We start from the raw sequence: 15,779 nt of genomic DNA, 5'->3' as shown, positions 1-15,779 counted from the left end.
AGCAGGCGCGGAAGGCAGATCCGCGCAAACACAGTCTCAAAAGACTGCGCAGCGGCCGTGAACGCGTTACGGCCACCGACGAACCAACCCGCCGATCTGAGCCGCCGCTCGCCCTCCAGGAGCACGCACCAGGCACCCGCCGCCCCGCCCGCTCTCCTTGCACCTCCCCGGACGGAAGCGGAAACGGCCTGCTGCGGTCTGGCTCCGGAAGCCGCTCTCCTTCGTCTTCCTCGTTGGTCTCCTGTCACAATGGCGCTGGCCGTCTTGCGGGTCCTGGAGCCCTTCCCGACCGAGGCACCCCCGTTGGCGGTGCTGCTGCCCCCCGGGGGCCCGTGGCCTGCGGCGGGGCTGGGCCTGGTGCTGGCCCTGCGGCCCGCAGAGGAGAGCCCCGCAGGGCCGGCGCTGCTAGTGGCTGCCCTGGAGGGGCCGGGCGCGGAGACCGAAGAGCAGGGTCCAGGGCCCCCGCAGCTGCTGGTTAGCCGCGCGCTGCTGCGGCTCTTGGCTCTGGGCTCCGGGGCGTGGGTGCGGGCGCGGCCCGTGCGGCGCCCTCCGGCGCTGGGCTGGGCGCTGCTTGGGACCCCGCCGGGGCCCGGGCTGGGACCGCGAGTCGGGCCGCTGCTGGTGCGGCGCGGAGAGGCCCTGCCAGTGCCCGGACCGCGGGTGCTGGAGACGCGGCCGGCGTTGCAAGGGCTGCTGGGCCCAGGGACGCGGCTAGCTGTGACTGAGCTCCGTGGGCGGGCCAAACTGGGTCAGGAGGCTGAGGACAGCAGCCGGCCCCCACCCCCACCCGTGGTGTCCTCCTTCGCGGTTAACCGCACAGTCCGGCGACTCCGGGGAGTTCTGGGAGGGACTGGAGATTCACTGGGAGTTAGCCGGAGTTGTCTCCGTAGCCTGGGCCTCTTCCAGGGCGAATGGGTGTGGGTGACCCGAGCCGGAGAGTCGTCGAACACTTCCCAGCCACATTTGGCCAGGGTGCGGGTCCTAGAGCCTCGCTGGGACCTGTCTGAAAGGCTGGGACCCGGCTCTGGGCAGCCGGGAGAGCCCCTCGCTGACGGACTAGCCCTCGTGCCTGCCACTCTGGCTTTTAATCTCGGCTGTGATCCCCTGGAAGTGGGAGAGCTCAGAATTCAGGTAGGATACAAGACTGAGGTCAGGAATGCTCCCACTCCTATTCCCTCTTCCTTATCTCAATTGAATTGGAAGAAGAGAGCTGTAGAATTTAGATCCCTTACTCCTTAGATCTTAATGTCTCTTAGTCTTATTTATCTATTCTCTATAATCAAAATAAAATCCTCCATGGTGTAGTGGTGCATGGGAAGGGCTTTCATCTATTCAAGGAGACAGTCATCCTCAAATTACCAGGTATATACAGTATATTAATCTACTTAATCAATTGTTTGAATTGCTACAGTGTATCCCGAATTGTTCTGAGTACTATGGAGGATGAAACGTCATTTCTTTTGCTCATGCTTATCCTTGACTTCAAATTCCTTCCTGTTCTTCTAGCCTCATCTGTTAAAGTCCTACCATCCTTTCCTTCAAAGCCCATCTAAAGATGCCACCTTCTTCCCAAAGCCGTACATGATCTTACTGTATATTTAACATGACTTCTTTCTCCTACAGCATTTTGTACCTTAGGGCATTTATTTCTGTCCCGTTATGATTATGCACTCTGTCTAATCCTCAGTTATATATTGTAAATTCCTTAAAGGGGAGGGCTTGTTACTATCTTTAGTGCCTGGTATTTGATTTTAATATTTTAGTAAATATACCGAAGAGAAATTTTTGGTTTCTGCCTTTAAGGAGATTACTTCAAGAAGATCGTTGTATTTGGGGGCACAAATATAGTCTACTGTTTAATTAGGCACCTAGATGTATGGTTTAAACCTATACTGTCCAATATGGAAGCCACTAGCCACAGTGTGGCTTTTTAAATTAATTAAAACTAATAAAATTTAAAACTTGGTTCTTCGGTTGCTTCAGTTACGTGTCAAATGCTCAATAGCACGTGTAGGTAACATTTCTATCGCTGTAGAAAGTTCTGTTAGCTAATGCTGGAATAGCCAATTAGTGCTATAAGATGTCAAGAAGGACATAAGATATGCATGGATGGGAGTCAGGTGTGGGTTTCCTTTCAAATGGAGGAAAAACTGGAGTCCTCAGACTGGAGCTCGTTCAGCTGAACCAACCCTTTCAGCTTCAGTGAGATCATATCCTTTTCCCACAACCTGAATTCAGTGTCCCCACTAATGTCCAATTAATATCAACTCCACTTGCTGCCTGGTGTCACTCAAAAGGACTTGTGGGAATTAAATGTCTTTACCACTTTCCTGGCTCAGGGTCAACTTAAAGGTATCGCAGAAAGGTTATTTGTACTGGGGAACCTTTTGGAGCTAGAGTCAGAAATCCTGGTGCCCATGAGAAGGAGAGGTTTCTGTATCTAGGGAAGATACAGGTATTCAGTTTGGCTACCTTAGGCCTCCCCTCCCACAGGCCTTGTGGTTAGAGGATGCAAATAGAAATATTGGCTGCTAAAGTTAAGGTAGGGCAGAGCTTGACTCCTTGGGAGAAGGTTATAAGGCGGTGCTTATTTCTCTAATAGAGGCACTTGGAAGGCTCCAGCACCCCTGAAGACAAAGGAAGCTGCTCAGTGCTGCCTGGGCCTCTGTTTGCCAAAGAGTTACACATCGAAATTGTGTCCTCTCCCCACTACAGCACCAACGGAAATTATGACCATGTTCTTTACCGGCACTTTCAGACACCCAGGTTAGCTGCTTACCCCTTTCAAGGAGGATAGCATCTCACCCTTGCTCTCTTCCTATCCCATGCCTTAGATTCAGGTCCCAGAGAGCCTCTGCCTTACTTTACAAAGCCGCATTTTAGGCAATGTTGTGGCTAGATGCCTCTTGGTGTAGTAGGTGGTCAATAGAAGAGAAATTGGTACCATGAGGTGAATCTGGACAATCTAAACTGAGAAACCTCTTTGATATGAGAGGGCCCACAAAGAGCCAGGATCCTGCTTTGCCCCTCACTCCTCCCTGATTCCCCCTTTCTAGCCTTTCGGCCATTCCCCCCAGCTCATTCTAGGTCAGATGTGTTCTCTGGACAACTGCTTGGAAACTCTGGGTGGGCGGTAGGCCCTTATGGTCTGCAGGTTGGGAGTAGACATGCGGGGATGTGTCAGGCCCATGCTCTTGACTCTCACTGTGAGCTGACCAGGGCCACTGCTGTGTTGCAGGGCAGTCCAGGAAGGGGATGTTCTGTGTGTGCCAACAGTTGGGCAAGTAGAGATCCTGGAAGGAAGCCCAGAGAAACTGCCCAGGTATGCAGCTGCCTCTTACCCTACAGCTGGGATTCCTAACCTGGGTGCAAGAGTTCTATGATCCCCTCCCCACCGGTTGTGTGGAATAATTTTGCATATAAGAAAACTTGGTTGTCGTGTACATTTTTTAAAAGATTTTATTTATTTGATAGAGCAAGAGAGCACGAGCACGGGGGAGGGGCAGAGGGAGAGGGAGAAGCAGACTCCCTGCTGAGCAGGGAGCCCGGTGCGACTGGGGGCTCGATCCTAGGACCCTGGGATCATGACCTGAGCTGAAGGCAGATGCTTAACCGACTGAGACACCCAGGCGCCCCTGTCATTAACATTTTTCTAGAGAAACGGTAAATGCTTTCTTCAAGTTCTCAAATAGTCACGGGAACTGAAAAAAAGATTAAGAACCACCGCCTGCTGCCTTTGGGAGGTGTTTATCCTCAAATTGTTGTGTGGTCATAGGTAAAGGAAAGCATTAAGAAGTTTAAGGGCCTAGCCCAACATGAGATTCCTTGCTTTTCATTCTCAACCACAGGGTCGTTTGGGCCAGTTTTCAGGCCACACCTCCCATATACTCAACATAAGGAGACCCAGGCTTTGATTTCTGTGCTAATTAATGGTGTGTGCACATGCAGCTTTTCAATCCCATCTCCCAAAATGGGGGAGAGACAGATTGCTGCTGTCATTGAGAGGCCTTCTCTTTTTCCTTATTCTCAATAAAGAGTGAGAAATCAAGCATAAGTGACCCAAGCACCCAAAACAAGGAGTCCAACCTTTCTCCTCCCTCTAGACACTGATCATAGAGGTTCCATGTAAAATGGTGAGGCACAGAATTCAGAGACTGCTTGGGCTTTCTGGGAAGCGGGAGAATATGTAGCCTGATACCCCAGGACTGATTTCCTGTAGCATTGTACTAGAAGGAGAGCACAACTGATAGACACACTAATCCAACGTCCACAGGGGATTTCAGTGAGGTGGTGGAGCCAGCCAGAAGGAACTAAGGTGTAAGAGTTGGCATGCCCAAGGCCTCTGGCCTAGCCAGCCTGGGTCCTCTGCCAAGACAGATGCAGTTTAGAGTGCCTGATTCATCCTTGGTCAACATTCAGAGCTTGGTTCATTCAGAGCTGTGGTACCCACGTGAAGGGCCTGGTAGTACCCTTTGTAACCCCATTTAAGGCTCATGGCACCTCTTTGAGCTTTTCCAAATCTAATCTACAACTGGGGCCTGGTAGAAAATGCCAGGCTGATATGTATTAGTCACCTCCCACTTGTGTCTCCCATCTTAAATATAGCCAGTATCTACGAGCTAGCTTTGTGTGGGAAAACTACAGAATACCCAGGCACTGGGCCCTTCTGAGACAGACGAGCAAGCCTGTTCTGTTCCTGGATCTCTGCTGTTCCAGCCCTGTAGAGACCTGCTTCCCTCCTCTGGGTGCTAAGCACACAGTTCCTCCTCCTGAGCAGGGTCCTGGAAAGTGAGGTTCAGGTGGGCAGGTGGGTCCAAGGACAGACAGAGATGGGTGCTTTAGCCCTCTTCCCCCAGACCTGGTCAGGGAGGCCTTGCTAGGAGGCTCCTATGATCCCTGGAATGGAATTCCAATGGTGGGGTAGCCTCTGCAACTTCTTCCACGGTTCCCCTCTCTCAAGCAAGCCAGCAGGATTCCACTCCACTGTCTCCCATCTGGCTCTTGAGAACACAACCCAGCTTTCCCCAGCAATATCCAGATGTGTTCAAGAGGTCTGATCCTTGTACTTACCGAGATGGTCCTACTGCTGTCCATGGAGAGGGCACTTCCCCCTAACCTCCCACAGTGCTGTTCTTCCTTGGATTCCACTGCTCACCATGTACACTGTGACTCAGGATCGAGATGCCAGGTTCCATGTAAAATGGTGAGGCCTGGTAGATTTCTACCAGTTGGATAGAAGTACCCACTGTTCATTTATACTGAATAACAGTAAGACACAGGCTTCCTTATGTTCCACTTTTTATCACGATAACTGCCTACCCTAATAATTGTGAGAATTCATAATACCAATCTGGTATGCTTCTCCCCTCCACCGGGAGTTATTCCCACACACCCCACTTTGCTGCCAGAGTAAGCAGCTTTATGAATGAGACAATGTGAACAAAGGAATTTGCACCGGCTGGAACTTAAAAAGGCCCAAGTTATAGTCTGGGCCAAGTCATTGCCTTTCCACCTGAGGATTAAAGAGGGGAGTAGTTCATCATTTCCTTTCTAGAAGATTGGGCTAGTCACTACTACCTGTTCCCCACTCTCTTCTCCCTTCGTAAGTTGAGTAGCCCCAGCTCACTCTGAGACTAGCCAGTGAACGCATAGCCCTGTTACGGCTGGGGGAGCTTTCAAAAAATGCAGATGCCTGGGCCCCACCCCAAACCTATTAGAGCAGAGTCAAGGTGAGGCTGGGGCCTGTGCAATCTTTTCATTTTTTAGAAAGGAGAGAAAAATGCTAATTTAAAAAATTGAGGTGCCTGGCTGGCTTAGTAGAGCATGTAACTCTTGATCTCAGGGTCACGAGTTTGAGCCCCACATTGGGTGTAGAGTTGCTTTTTTAAAAATTGAGATCTAATTCACTTTTAATGTGTACAATTCAGAGGCTTTTACTATATTCATAAGGTTATGCAACCAACACCACTATTGAATTCCAGAACATTTTCATCCCCCCAAAACCCTTTTCCATTAGCAGTCCCTCCCTACTCCCTCCTTCCCTCAGCCCCCAGCAATTACCAATCTGCTGAATGGAATCATACAATATGTGGGAGATGTTGCTTTTCAAAAGTCTCACAGGTAATTCTAATGTGCAGCCAAATAGAGAATTAATCATTAGATGTCTTTAATAAGGAATCTGCAATTCGATTTTGTGGATTATTGGATAAGAGCCAAGGGACTCTTCCTGCTGAGGTGTTGGAAGGCCTTGGGAGGTATGAATTGGAAGGGAAGACTGTATTCTGAAGCCAGTGAAAATGGTCCGATGATCATTGCTTAGCGCAGCTGTGGCTTCTCCCACTGCAATGGGCGGGAAGGCTTACCTGGAGAAACACATCCCAACACTCTGATGGTTGTCATGAGGGATGTGGAGGACAGTTATAGCTCCTGCCCTCAAAATGTGTCGGAGCCATGTGCTCTTTTTCACCCCTCCTCCCCTCCCCTTCCTCACCCCCTGCCATGTCTAGGAGCAGTTATTCATGCTGCTCTTGAGTTTGTCCCTGTGGTCGACCTCTCTGATTGAGACAGCCACCTCATCCTTAGGGAGGGGTGTATGTGGGCTCTGGGTCTGCAGCTCATTGGGCTTCTTTCCTGCAGGTGGCGGGAGATGTTTTTTAAAGTGAAGAAAACTGTTGGGGAAGCTCCGGATGGGCCAACCAGCGCCTACTTGGCAGACACCACTCATACCTCTTTGTACTTGGTGAGGCCTTGGGGATGGGACTAGACCTGGGAAAGGGAACAGAAACAGCTTCCAGACACTAAAGCTTCCTCCCACCTTTCACAGGTGGGCTCTACCCTGAGCCCTGTCCCAAGGCTCGCTTCAGGAGAATCCACTCCCTGGAATAGCTTGTCTCCTCCAGGCCTGGAGACCTTGGTGACTGAGCTCTGTGCTGCCCTGAAGCCTCGCCTCCAGCCAGGGTGAGTGAGGCCGCAGCCTCAGTGCGGGGGAGAGGCCTGCTCGGAACATCTCCAGACAGGCAGTGGGCCGGACAAGCAGTTCCTAATGCGCTCGCCAGTGTCGGGTTGGTGGACCTCCCTCAAACCAGTATGCCCAGGCCGCTAGCCCATGTCCTTCCTGTAAGCAAATTCCTAGGCTCCTTTCTGGGGATAACCTCCAGCCTTCAAGGTTGGCTGTGGAAGAAGAATCTCCACCAGGGACAGCTATCTCTGAGACTGCCCTTCCCCTTGGGGAGCCCACTAGCCATTCTGGCCTTCACCACCCTTGCCCCAAAAGCTAACGTTCCTCATACCACTGGCCTACGTGTAGACACAGACCCTCCCCTAATTCCTCTCCATATGATCCAGACCAGACATAGCAGTCAAGGCTTTACTGAAGGCAGTGATGAGAAAGGGAACTGTCCCGGCTGCTGGATGCGCTCCGCACCCCTGCCAGGGCACCCCAGGTGGTAGGCGAGCTACGGCACCAGCCCTGGAGGAGGAGGGAGGCCGCCAGGAGAGAGAGAGTGCCTGCTTTCTCTATCCACGGGTCCCTCTGTTCCTGAGGGCTCTTCAGTTTGAGCAGAATGGAGAGGACAAGTGTCTGCTCTCTGGTTGCAGAGGTGCCCTGTTGACAGGAACCAGCAGTGTCCTTCTCCGGGGTCCCCCCGGCAGTGGCAAAACCACAGCTGTCACTGCAGCCTGCAGCCGCCTTGGGCTCCACCTGCTGAAGGTGAGGGTACCTGGTGAGGTGAAGCCCAGATTCTCCCTCTCCCCTCCCCCTTCTGGCCACCAGCCTGGCCCCGGCACCGGAGTAGGTCAGACGTATTCCCGTGATTCTCAGCTACAAAAAGATGCTTGCTTGCCGCTTGCTTGCTTTTTTAAAGATTTTTTTTTTATTTACTTGACAGAGAGATAGTGAGAGCAGGAACACAAGCAGGGGGAGCGGGAGAGGGAGAAGCAGGCTCCCTGCCGAGTAGGGAGCCCGAGGCGGGGCTCGATCCCAGGACCCTGGGATCATGACCTGAGCCCAAGGCAGACGCTTAACCAACTGAGCCACCCAGGCGCCCCCGAAGGCAGACTCTTTAACGACTGAGCCACCCAGGCGCCCCGAAAAGATGCTTTCAAAAAGGAAGGGGTTTGAAGACTGTGATGGGCAGTCCAGGGAGTGAGGTTGGGGTAAAGAGGAGGTAGGACTTAGCCGGTGCTACTGCCCCCCATCTCTGCCCTCTAAAACAAGGTGGCCTGCATCTTCTGGCCCCTCTCCCTGCCCTTCCTGCCTCCGTCACACCTGCCCTTTGCTCACAGACCACTGGGGCCCCGTCCCCAGGTGTCCTGCTCTAGCCTCTGTGCAGACAGCAGCGGGGCTGTGGAGACGAAGCTGCGGGCTGTCTTCTCCCGGGCCCGGCGCTGCCGGCCTGTGGTTCTGTTGCTGACAGCCGTGGACCTTCTGGGCCGGGACCGTGATGGGCTAGGTGAGGATGCCCGCGTGGTGGCCACGCTGCGTCAGCTCCTCCTTGATGAGGAACCCCTCGCCAGGTATGGCACAGAGCTGGGTCTGTGAAAGGGCAGGCCCCCACCTCTCTGCAGCCTTTGTCCCCTCCTCCTCAGTGGCTCCTCAGACATCCCGCCCGTTGGGCTGTCCTCCAGACAGTCCTGAGCTGAGGAGCTTGGGGTATCCAGAGGGGCGGGGGGTGCAGTCCCTAGTATTTCGTGGGGAGCACTACGTCAGAGAAAAAGCACAGTCTCTACCCTCGGGGAGCTCCCTGTGTGTGTGTGTGGAGGGGCACAGGTCCCCCTCTCGAGGTGTGCCGATGGAGCCCCAGGCAGGAAGTTTTGGGGCGCTCACCTCCCTCCCCCATGCCCGCACCCACCCACCTCCCTGCCTCGTGACGAGACAGCACTCAGGGGCCGCCAGCCGCACTCTGGCCCTCAGCACCCCTCTGTGTCTGCAGCTGCCCGCCCCTGATGGTCGTGGCCACCGCAAGCCAGGCCCGGGACATGCCCGCCGACGTGCAGACAGCGTTCCCTCACGAGCTGGAGGTGCCCGTGTTGTCAGAGGGGCAGCGGCTCAGTGTCCTGCGGGCCCTCACCGCCCACCTCCCTCTGGGCCAAGAGGTGAACCTGACGCAGCTGGCGCGGCGGTGTGCGGTGAGTGCCGAGGCAGGGGACCCCCCCCAGTCCTGCTGCCCTGCCCGTGGGGGCTTCAACCCTGGGCCGCTAATCCCACTGGGGGACCGGCCCCCTGAGGGTCCCTGCCCACTGTGCCCTGCTCACGTGCCCTCTGCTGTGGTTCCCCAGGGCTTCGTCGTAGGGGATCTCTATGCCCTTTTGACCTACAGCGCCCGGGCAGCCTGCACCAGGGTCAAGAACTCGGGGTGAGGAAACTGGGCACAGGAGGGAAAAGGAGGCCAGAGGAAATACGGGTGGGGCTGGGGTGGGGGGAGGAGGAGCCAGGAGCCTGATGGGGAGGAGGCTTTCGGTGAGGTCCCCCAGAGGTCTCCCTGGGTTTGTCTTTGCAGGCTGGCAGGTGGCTTGAGTGAGGAGGAGGAGGGGGAGCTCTGTGCTGCCGGCTTTCCTCTCCTGGCTGAGGATTTCGGGCAGGCACTTGAGCAGATGCAGACAGCCCACTCCCAGGCCATTGGAGCCCCCAAGGTAGAGACTCCAAGTCCTCCGAGGTAGGACAGGAGCTCTTTCCACCACCCTGTCCCCAACCACACACTGTCCATCTCCTAGATCCCCTCAGTGTCCTGGCATGATGTGGGCGGGCTGCAGGAGGTGAAGAAGGAGATTCTGGAGACCATTCAGCTCCCTCTAGAGCACCCTGAGCTGCTGAGCCTGGGCCTCAGGCGCTCAGGTCTTCTGCTCCATGGTCCCCCCGGCACGGGCAAGACCCTCCTGGCCAAGGCAGTAGCCACTGAATGCTGCCTCACCTTCCTCAGGTGGCGAGGGGGTGTGGAAGGGGTGGTGGGCAGACTGGGAGCTGCAGCAGGCTGGGGAGCAGGCGGGGCTGGCTGGCAGGTCAGTTTGTGTTTATGCATCTGACGAGTCTCATCCTCTCCCTCAGCGTGAAGGGGCCTGAGCTCATCAACATGTACGTGGGTCAGAGTGAGGAGAACGTGCGAGAAGGTGAGTGAGGAGGGGCCAGGCTTCTAGCCCTTGCCAAACCCTTGGGCCCTTGTGCTGCCCACCCCCCGGTGGCTCCTGGTCTTTCCACCGTCTCGTGGTCCTTTCTCCAGAGGACCTGCCCAGGGTGGCCTAGTGCCTGGAGTGGTGAATTGTCACTCCTGGCTTCCCCTCCTCCATCGCCTGACTTCAGATCCCCCCTGAGCTTCCCCCTCCTGTGGGTCCCTTCCTCTCCTCAGTGTTTGCCAGGGCCAGGGCTGCGGCTCCGTGCATTATCTTCTTTGATGAGCTGGACTCGCTGGCCCCAAGCCGGGGGCGAAGTGGAGACTCTGGAGGTGTGATGGACAGGTGGGGGTCTGAGCCAGATTGGAGTCTGGGGTCCAAGACGGAGGGATGGGAGACAGGTTGCAGCAGTCTTCAGAGCCCAAAGAGTTCCTGCCATTCCAGTTCCGAAACAGTGTAACAGCAGAAGGGGGGTGCCGTGGAGTCAGGTGGGGAACACTGAGAACAGGGGGGCCTGCGTGGAGGGGTCTACAGGGCACAACCACACAGGCAGCCCCGTGGAGAAGGCCTGCAAGGAGGGGCCCCACAGGTAGGGCAGAGGCTGGGGAAGGGCCAAGGACTCTCTGGCCTCCATGTCCTCGCTTGCAGGGTGGTGTCTCAGCTCCTGGCTGAGCTGGATGGGCTTCACAGCACTCAGGATGTGTTTGTGATTGGAGCCACCAACAGACCAGACCTCCTGGACCCTGCCCTTCTGAGGCCTGGCAGGTGTGCGCCCCGTACCTCTCACCTCTACTGCGCCCTTCTGGGCCTGGCCCTTTACCCCCATCCTGTGCCTCCTCCACCGTCACGCTGGGCTCCCTGACACTTATGCCTGCCTCTTTCCCTAAAGATTTGACAAGCTGGTGTTTGTGGGGGTGAGCGAGGACCGCGCCTCCCAGCTACGTGTTCTAAGTGCCATCACACGCAAGTATGCCCCATTAGGGGGGGACTCCCAAGGGGCTTGGGCCTTGGGATGGTTAGGGGGATAAATGCAACATGCAGAATAAGCTGGTCAGGGATGCCTTTTGACAGACTAAACCGTTTCTTTCCTCTATCTGTGCAACAGATTCAAGCTAGAGCCCTCTGTGAGCTTGGTGAACGTGCTGGATCGCTGCCCTCCCCAGCTGACGGGTGCAGACCTCTATTCCCTCTGCTCTGATGCCATGACAGCTGCCCTCAAACGCAGGCTCCGGGACCTGGAGGAAGGTGAGCTGTTTGCCAGCCCCGGAGGTCACTCAGAAAGCTAACGGGAACCAGGCCTGCTCCTGGATATCAGAGGAGGAACTGTTGACATTTGGGGGCCTCTGGGCAAGCAGATGCCCACCCCAGGGCCTTCCCCTCCTCGGACGCAGACCACAGCCTCTGTTGCCCCCTTGCCACCCCCCAGGGCTGGAGCCTGGGAGCGCGGCACTGCTCCTCACCATGGAGGACCTGCTGCAGGCTGCTGCCCGGCTGCAGCCCTCGGTCAGCGAGCAGGAACTGCTGCGGTACAAGCGCATCCAACGCAAGTTTGCCGCCTGCTAGGAGCCTCCCGCGATCCGGGACCCTGCCCGCAAGGGCTGAAGGTACTTAGGTTATTCCCACAGACGCCCGAGAGCAAAGGGCTCCTTCTCTGCATACTGCTGTTGCACCCAAAGGCTGCCTAACTCCAGGAGACCCCCTCGGTGCTGAGTAGCCCCACAAGAGCTCAGAGGGCGTCATCCCCTGCCTACCTGTTTGTCCTTCCAGGCCAGCTCCGGCTCCAAGACTAAAGACCCTCTGCTCAGGAGGAGGAACTTGGGCCTGGATGGAGCTCTGGGGATTGCTCCCCACCCCCACCCCCGAGTCTTGGCTGAAAATAAAGTATATGCTGCCCCCTGCTGGTTGTGGTCTGAAAGGCTGGAGCGTGGAAGAGCAAGCTTGTGGAAGGAGTAAGCCCCAGGGGAGGGCACCTCGGGGAGCTGGAGCCTTTTGACAGAAACACAAGGCATGCGGGGACTGAAAAAGGCACAGACTGTATTGCTCACACTTCCATTTGCCTGAACCCAAATCCCTGCACCCGCAGCAGCGGTCTGCCCCTCCCCACACCCCAGGATCTGTGCTGGGGGCTGGCCTTGGTATGGGGCTGCTAGCCCCCACCTCCCCAGCCAGATCTGGCAGTGCCTGGGCAGAGGGTTGTAGGAGCTGAGGCCACAGTCAGCGCTCAGTCCGTCCTCTTGAGCACATGGATGAAATAGCAAGGAATGTAGGCCTGGCCCGGCTTGTAAGGCTTGAAGTCGCCCAGGACGCTGTGCTGGCACTTGCCCCCGAAGGCTGCTCGGAGCAACTCCGTGAAGGAAGCCAAACAGTGTGGGTAGTAGGAGAGCCGGAACTTACTGCAACAGAGCCCCCAAGCAGCCATGAGGACTGGTGGCCTCAGCACTACCCCCCTTCACCCCCTGCCGAGCCCAGTGGGTACCTCAAGCCGGGAGAACCATCCTGGCCAGCCCCCGGCACCTGCACTGTATAGTCCAGGGTCACCATGTGGGCTTTGTTGTTCACTGTCAGCACAGATGTCGTGATGTCCTTGGTCAAGTCACTCTGTAGGCGGTGGTGCAGGCGGCATTAACCTCTGCAACCCCCACGCGGCCTGGACCCCGGGATCACATCCCCCATTCTGGGCCTCCCACCCCCAGGGACCCCACCTTATAGTAGATGTTCTTTCCTGGGGGTGCACAGCCTGTGCTGAGGATGTGGTCGTAGTTGCGATGATCGATGACCAGCAGGCCCCCTGGCCGCACCATGCTCGCGATGTTCTTCAGCGCCAGCCGGTGCTCGCTCTGGTCTCCTGAGCTCCGGGCAGGGGCAGAGAGGCTGCGTCTGCTGAGGGCCCCGAGCTCCAGCCTCCCTCCCAGCTTTCTCCTCCCTGGGGATACTGATGCCAAGGCAGAGAGGAGCAGAAAACGAGAGTCTGCTCTGGCAGGAGAGCGGGCACCTAGGGGGTCTGTGGAAAGAGGTATAGTTCAAAGCAAGGGCCAGGCTCCAGGCCACACCCTGTCTCACCTTTGCAGTCTGGCAGGTGGGCAAAACTGTTTCCAAGGCAGATGACAGCATCGAAGCCACCCCCTGGTGGCTGGGGCACATCTTTGTCCAGAGTCATCCAGTTGGCTTCTTCGATGACTGGGACCAGGAAGGGGAAGAGGGGTCAGGATGGCACCACGGCCCCAGCAGTACCCACCTCCACCAAGTGCAGCCCTGCCTCAGTTTCCCCTTAAAGACACGTGGGGACTCCCCATCCAGTTGGGGGAGGGGATTACGGATATGGAGCGTGAAGGGAAGGAGGGGTCAAGGGGGGAGGAAGCTGTGATTGAGAAGAAAGGCCCTGCGCTTACCGGTTTTTATTTGGGAAAAGGGAGAAGACACTACAGACATCATTAAAACTAGCCCCGCATTACCAGATACCTCATTCTGGTGCCTAAGCCTCCCTTTCCAGGGAAAGTAATTTTGCTGTTCCCTTAAGGAAAACAAGCACCCCGGCACAGGAGCTAAAGGAGCCCAGGGCGGGGAGCACCACGGCCCAGGGTGATGGGCAGGGAGGGCCTGACTGGACCTGCGTACCCCACTTGTCGAAGGCTGGCTCGTGCCGCCGGTTCCAGCGCTCTTTAAGCGCGTACTTGAGCATCTTGTCACTGGCGTCCACGCTGGTCACGCTGAAGCCCTCTTCCACCAGCATGATGGAATCCACCCTGGGCAGGGCCGGAGGGGAGAGGCAGAGAGGGGCAGTCAGGGGGCCTGGGAAGGCAAGGAAGAGGCCCTGTGCTGGACACTTCCATCTTGAGTCCATTCCTCTTCTTCCTCGCCCCAGGCCCTCTCCACTGACCTCAAACGAGGTACCTCACGTCGGTGCCTTACCACCAGGTAGCAACTTTTTGGTTTTGTTTTTTTAGCACCCGTTCAGAGCCAGGCACTCTATCAGTGCGCACTAACCCTCGTGGCAACCCTGTGCGGTAGGCGGTGTTAGCCCCGCTTTGAGAGATGAGGCAGCCTGCGGCCTCTGGGATGGAGGAACCCGCGCTCGGGAAGGTAGTATAGCCTGACCCTAACCAGCGCGGGTCTGAGTCTCCTCTCCGCTAGGTAGAGGGCCTTCGCCCCTCTGAAGCAGGTTTTTGACAGCCGTAAATGGGATATCACTCCTTACCTCGTGAGGTTTTGTAAGGACCTTAAAAATTGGTGTAAAGACAGCTCCTGGCACAGCGCGTGGCGCGGGCAAATATTGAACGAATGTTAACTGTTAACACTGCCCAAGGCCATCACTGGGGAGCAATGCCAGAGCTGGGGCCCGTGAGAGCTTCGTGGGTCTGGCCGCAAAGCCCGGCCTACGCGTCGCCCCGAGGAGCCGGCCGTCCCCACCCTGAGTCCCCACCCTGCGGTGCCCACAGCCCCCTCGCACCCTGGGTGTCCTCGGCCCTGCCTCCCGCCCGCTCTACCCCGCGGGCCCCCCGCCCCCGCCGGCTGCGGGTCGCCGGTGGAGGCTGCTCCCCCACCCGCGGCCATCCGCCGCCCCCCACCCCCGCCCCGGCTCACCCGGTGCCGCAGGCCACGTCGAGCACCCGCTGGCAGCCGTGCTGGCGCAGCAGCCCGAGCAGCCAGGCCTTGTACTCGGCCGTGCGGCTGCGGGTGTCCCCGATGTAGAGCTGCCACACGCGCGCCGCCTCTCCGTCCGCGTACTGGTCCGGTAGCCCCTCGGCCGCCACCCCCAGGGAGCGGGTACGGTACACGCTGTCCACCATCCTGCCGCGCGCCTGGCTCGGCGGCCGGGCCGCTCCGCATTTATGGAGTACGGCCCTGGCAGAGGCCGGCCGCCCCACCTGCCCAATGGCAGGTGAGCGCGGGGACACGCCCCTGCTGGGCTCGCGGCCTCGGGGAGGGCTCTGCGGGGCAATCGGAATCAGCCCTTCTCGCCGGCGGGAAGAGCCAGCCCTCTGGGCGACCCCCTGGCGGGAAAAGGCCCTCCCAGCCCCCCAGCCCCTTAAGCCCGGCCTCAGGAGGACCGGGGAGGGGCCAGCAGAGCGGGGGGCAGTAAGATCGCCCACTCCACAGCCACCTAAGCTGGAGAGAAAGGAAAGAAAACTTCCCAGTCCACACAGAGCTCAGCGCCTCGGACTGGACCGTCCCCAAGTGAAGGAAGGTATCAGCATATCTAAAGAAGGATTGTCCGCTGCAGGAGGCCCTCGTCAGCCAGGAAAGGCAGGAATAGGGTGTATCTGGGGATAATGCTAGTCTGGCCACCCAAGTCCAGGAGCAGTTCTGGCCCAGCGGATCATCTGCCCACCTGGAGGCAGGCGTTCCCCTGTCGTGGAGGTAACGCATGAAGCTTTTCCCTGAGTCGGCTAAGGCGAGGTCGGCCCTTTCCTCCCAATTCTTCACCGACAGGCAGGCTGCTAAGCACTATTTACTGTTTCAGGACCCTGTTTGAAACCCACCATCACCCCCCCAAAAATTTAAATAATGAATAAACATAAAAATAAAAATCTCAATTTTTTTTAAAAAAGATTTTATTTTTAAGTAATCTCTGCACCAAACATGGGGCTGGAACTCACAATCCTGAGATCAAGAATTGCATGCTTTGGGGCGCCTGGGTGGCTCAGTAGTTAGGCGTCTGCCTTTGGCTCGGGTTG

General features: G+C 56.9%; 2 protein-coding genes across 3 annotated transcripts; one reads left to right on the top strand and one right to left on the bottom strand.

The window, feature by feature from the left end:
• The first annotated feature begins 206 nt into the window (after window positions 1-206).
• PEX6 (peroxisomal biogenesis factor 6) lies at window positions 207-12,005 on the top strand. Its single transcript, XM_025890607.2, has 18 exons — window positions 207-1,131; window positions 2,603-2,766; window positions 3,239-3,322; window positions 6,637-6,739; window positions 6,824-6,957; window positions 7,597-7,708; window positions 8,306-8,514; window positions 8,931-9,126; window positions 9,277-9,353; window positions 9,498-9,630; window positions 9,712-9,917; window positions 10,043-10,104; window positions 10,341-10,449; window positions 10,753-10,869; window positions 10,994-11,071; window positions 11,210-11,349; window positions 11,531-11,708; window positions 11,872-12,005. Exons 1-17 carry the CDS (start codon window positions 250-252, stop codon window positions 11,665-11,667), a joined length of 2,943 nt encoding a protein of 980 aa, XP_025746392.1. The 5' UTR covers window positions 207-249; the 3' UTR covers window positions 11,668-11,708; window positions 11,872-12,005.
• A 113-nt stretch (window positions 12,006-12,118) lies between these two features.
• GNMT (glycine N-methyltransferase) lies at window positions 12,119-14,918 on the bottom strand. Of its 2 annotated transcripts, none has more exons than XM_073904991.1 (6): window positions 14,686-14,918; window positions 13,720-13,847; window positions 13,165-13,281; window positions 12,807-13,036; window positions 12,581-12,702; window positions 12,119-12,497 (listed from the first exon to the last, which is right to left on the bottom strand). In XM_073904991.1, exons 1-6 carry the CDS (start codon window positions 14,889-14,891, stop codon window positions 12,326-12,328), a joined length of 975 nt encoding a protein of 324 aa, XP_073761092.1. In that variant the 5' UTR covers window positions 14,892-14,918; the 3' UTR covers window positions 12,119-12,325. The 2 variants fall into 2 exon arrangements, with proteins under 2 accessions (XP_073761092.1, XP_025746310.1); XM_025890525.2 differs by having other exon boundaries at window positions 12,807-12,949; window positions 14,686-14,917.
• Window positions 14,919-15,779: the final 861 nt, after the last annotated feature.

This window comes from Callorhinus ursinus, unplaced genomic scaffold, assembly GCF_003265705.2.
Source record: "Callorhinus ursinus isolate GAN/ISIS: 27379988/994484 unplaced genomic scaffold, GSC_fseal_2.0 scaffold22, whole genome shotgun sequence".
In the NCBI taxonomy this organism is placed as follows: domain Eukaryota; kingdom Metazoa; phylum Chordata; class Mammalia; order Carnivora; family Otariidae; genus Callorhinus; species Callorhinus ursinus.
The sequence above is the reverse complement of the archived record's forward strand: the minus strand, read 5'-3'. Positions and strand labels throughout refer to the sequence as shown.

Bases quoted from the DNA above. Each gene is read 5' to 3' on its own strand.
- GNMT (XM_073904991.1), bottom strand. From the start codon at position 14,891: ATGGTGGACAGCGTGTACCGTACCCGCTCCCTGGGGGTGGCGGCCGAG. The intron at 13,282-13,719 runs GTACGCAGGTCC...TCCTGGTCCCAG, and splicing joins GCCAGCCTTCGACAAGTGGG to TCATCGAAGAAGCCAACTGG. The intron at 13,037-13,164 runs GTGAGACAGGGT...CCTTGGCATCAG, and splicing joins CCACCTGCCAGACTGCAAAG to TATCCCCAGGGAGGAGAAAG.
- PEX6 (XM_025890607.2), top strand. From the start codon at position 250: ATGGCGCTGGCCGTCTTGCGGGTCCTGGAGCCCTTCCCGACCGAGGCA. The intron at 2,767-3,238 runs GTTAGCTGCTTA...GCTGTGTTGCAG, and splicing joins CGGCACTTTCAGACACCCAG to GGCAGTCCAGGAAGGGGATG. The intron at 10,105-10,340 runs GTGAGTGAGGAG...TCCTCTCCTCAG, and splicing joins TGAGGAGAACGTGCGAGAAG to TGTTTGCCAGGGCCAGGGCT.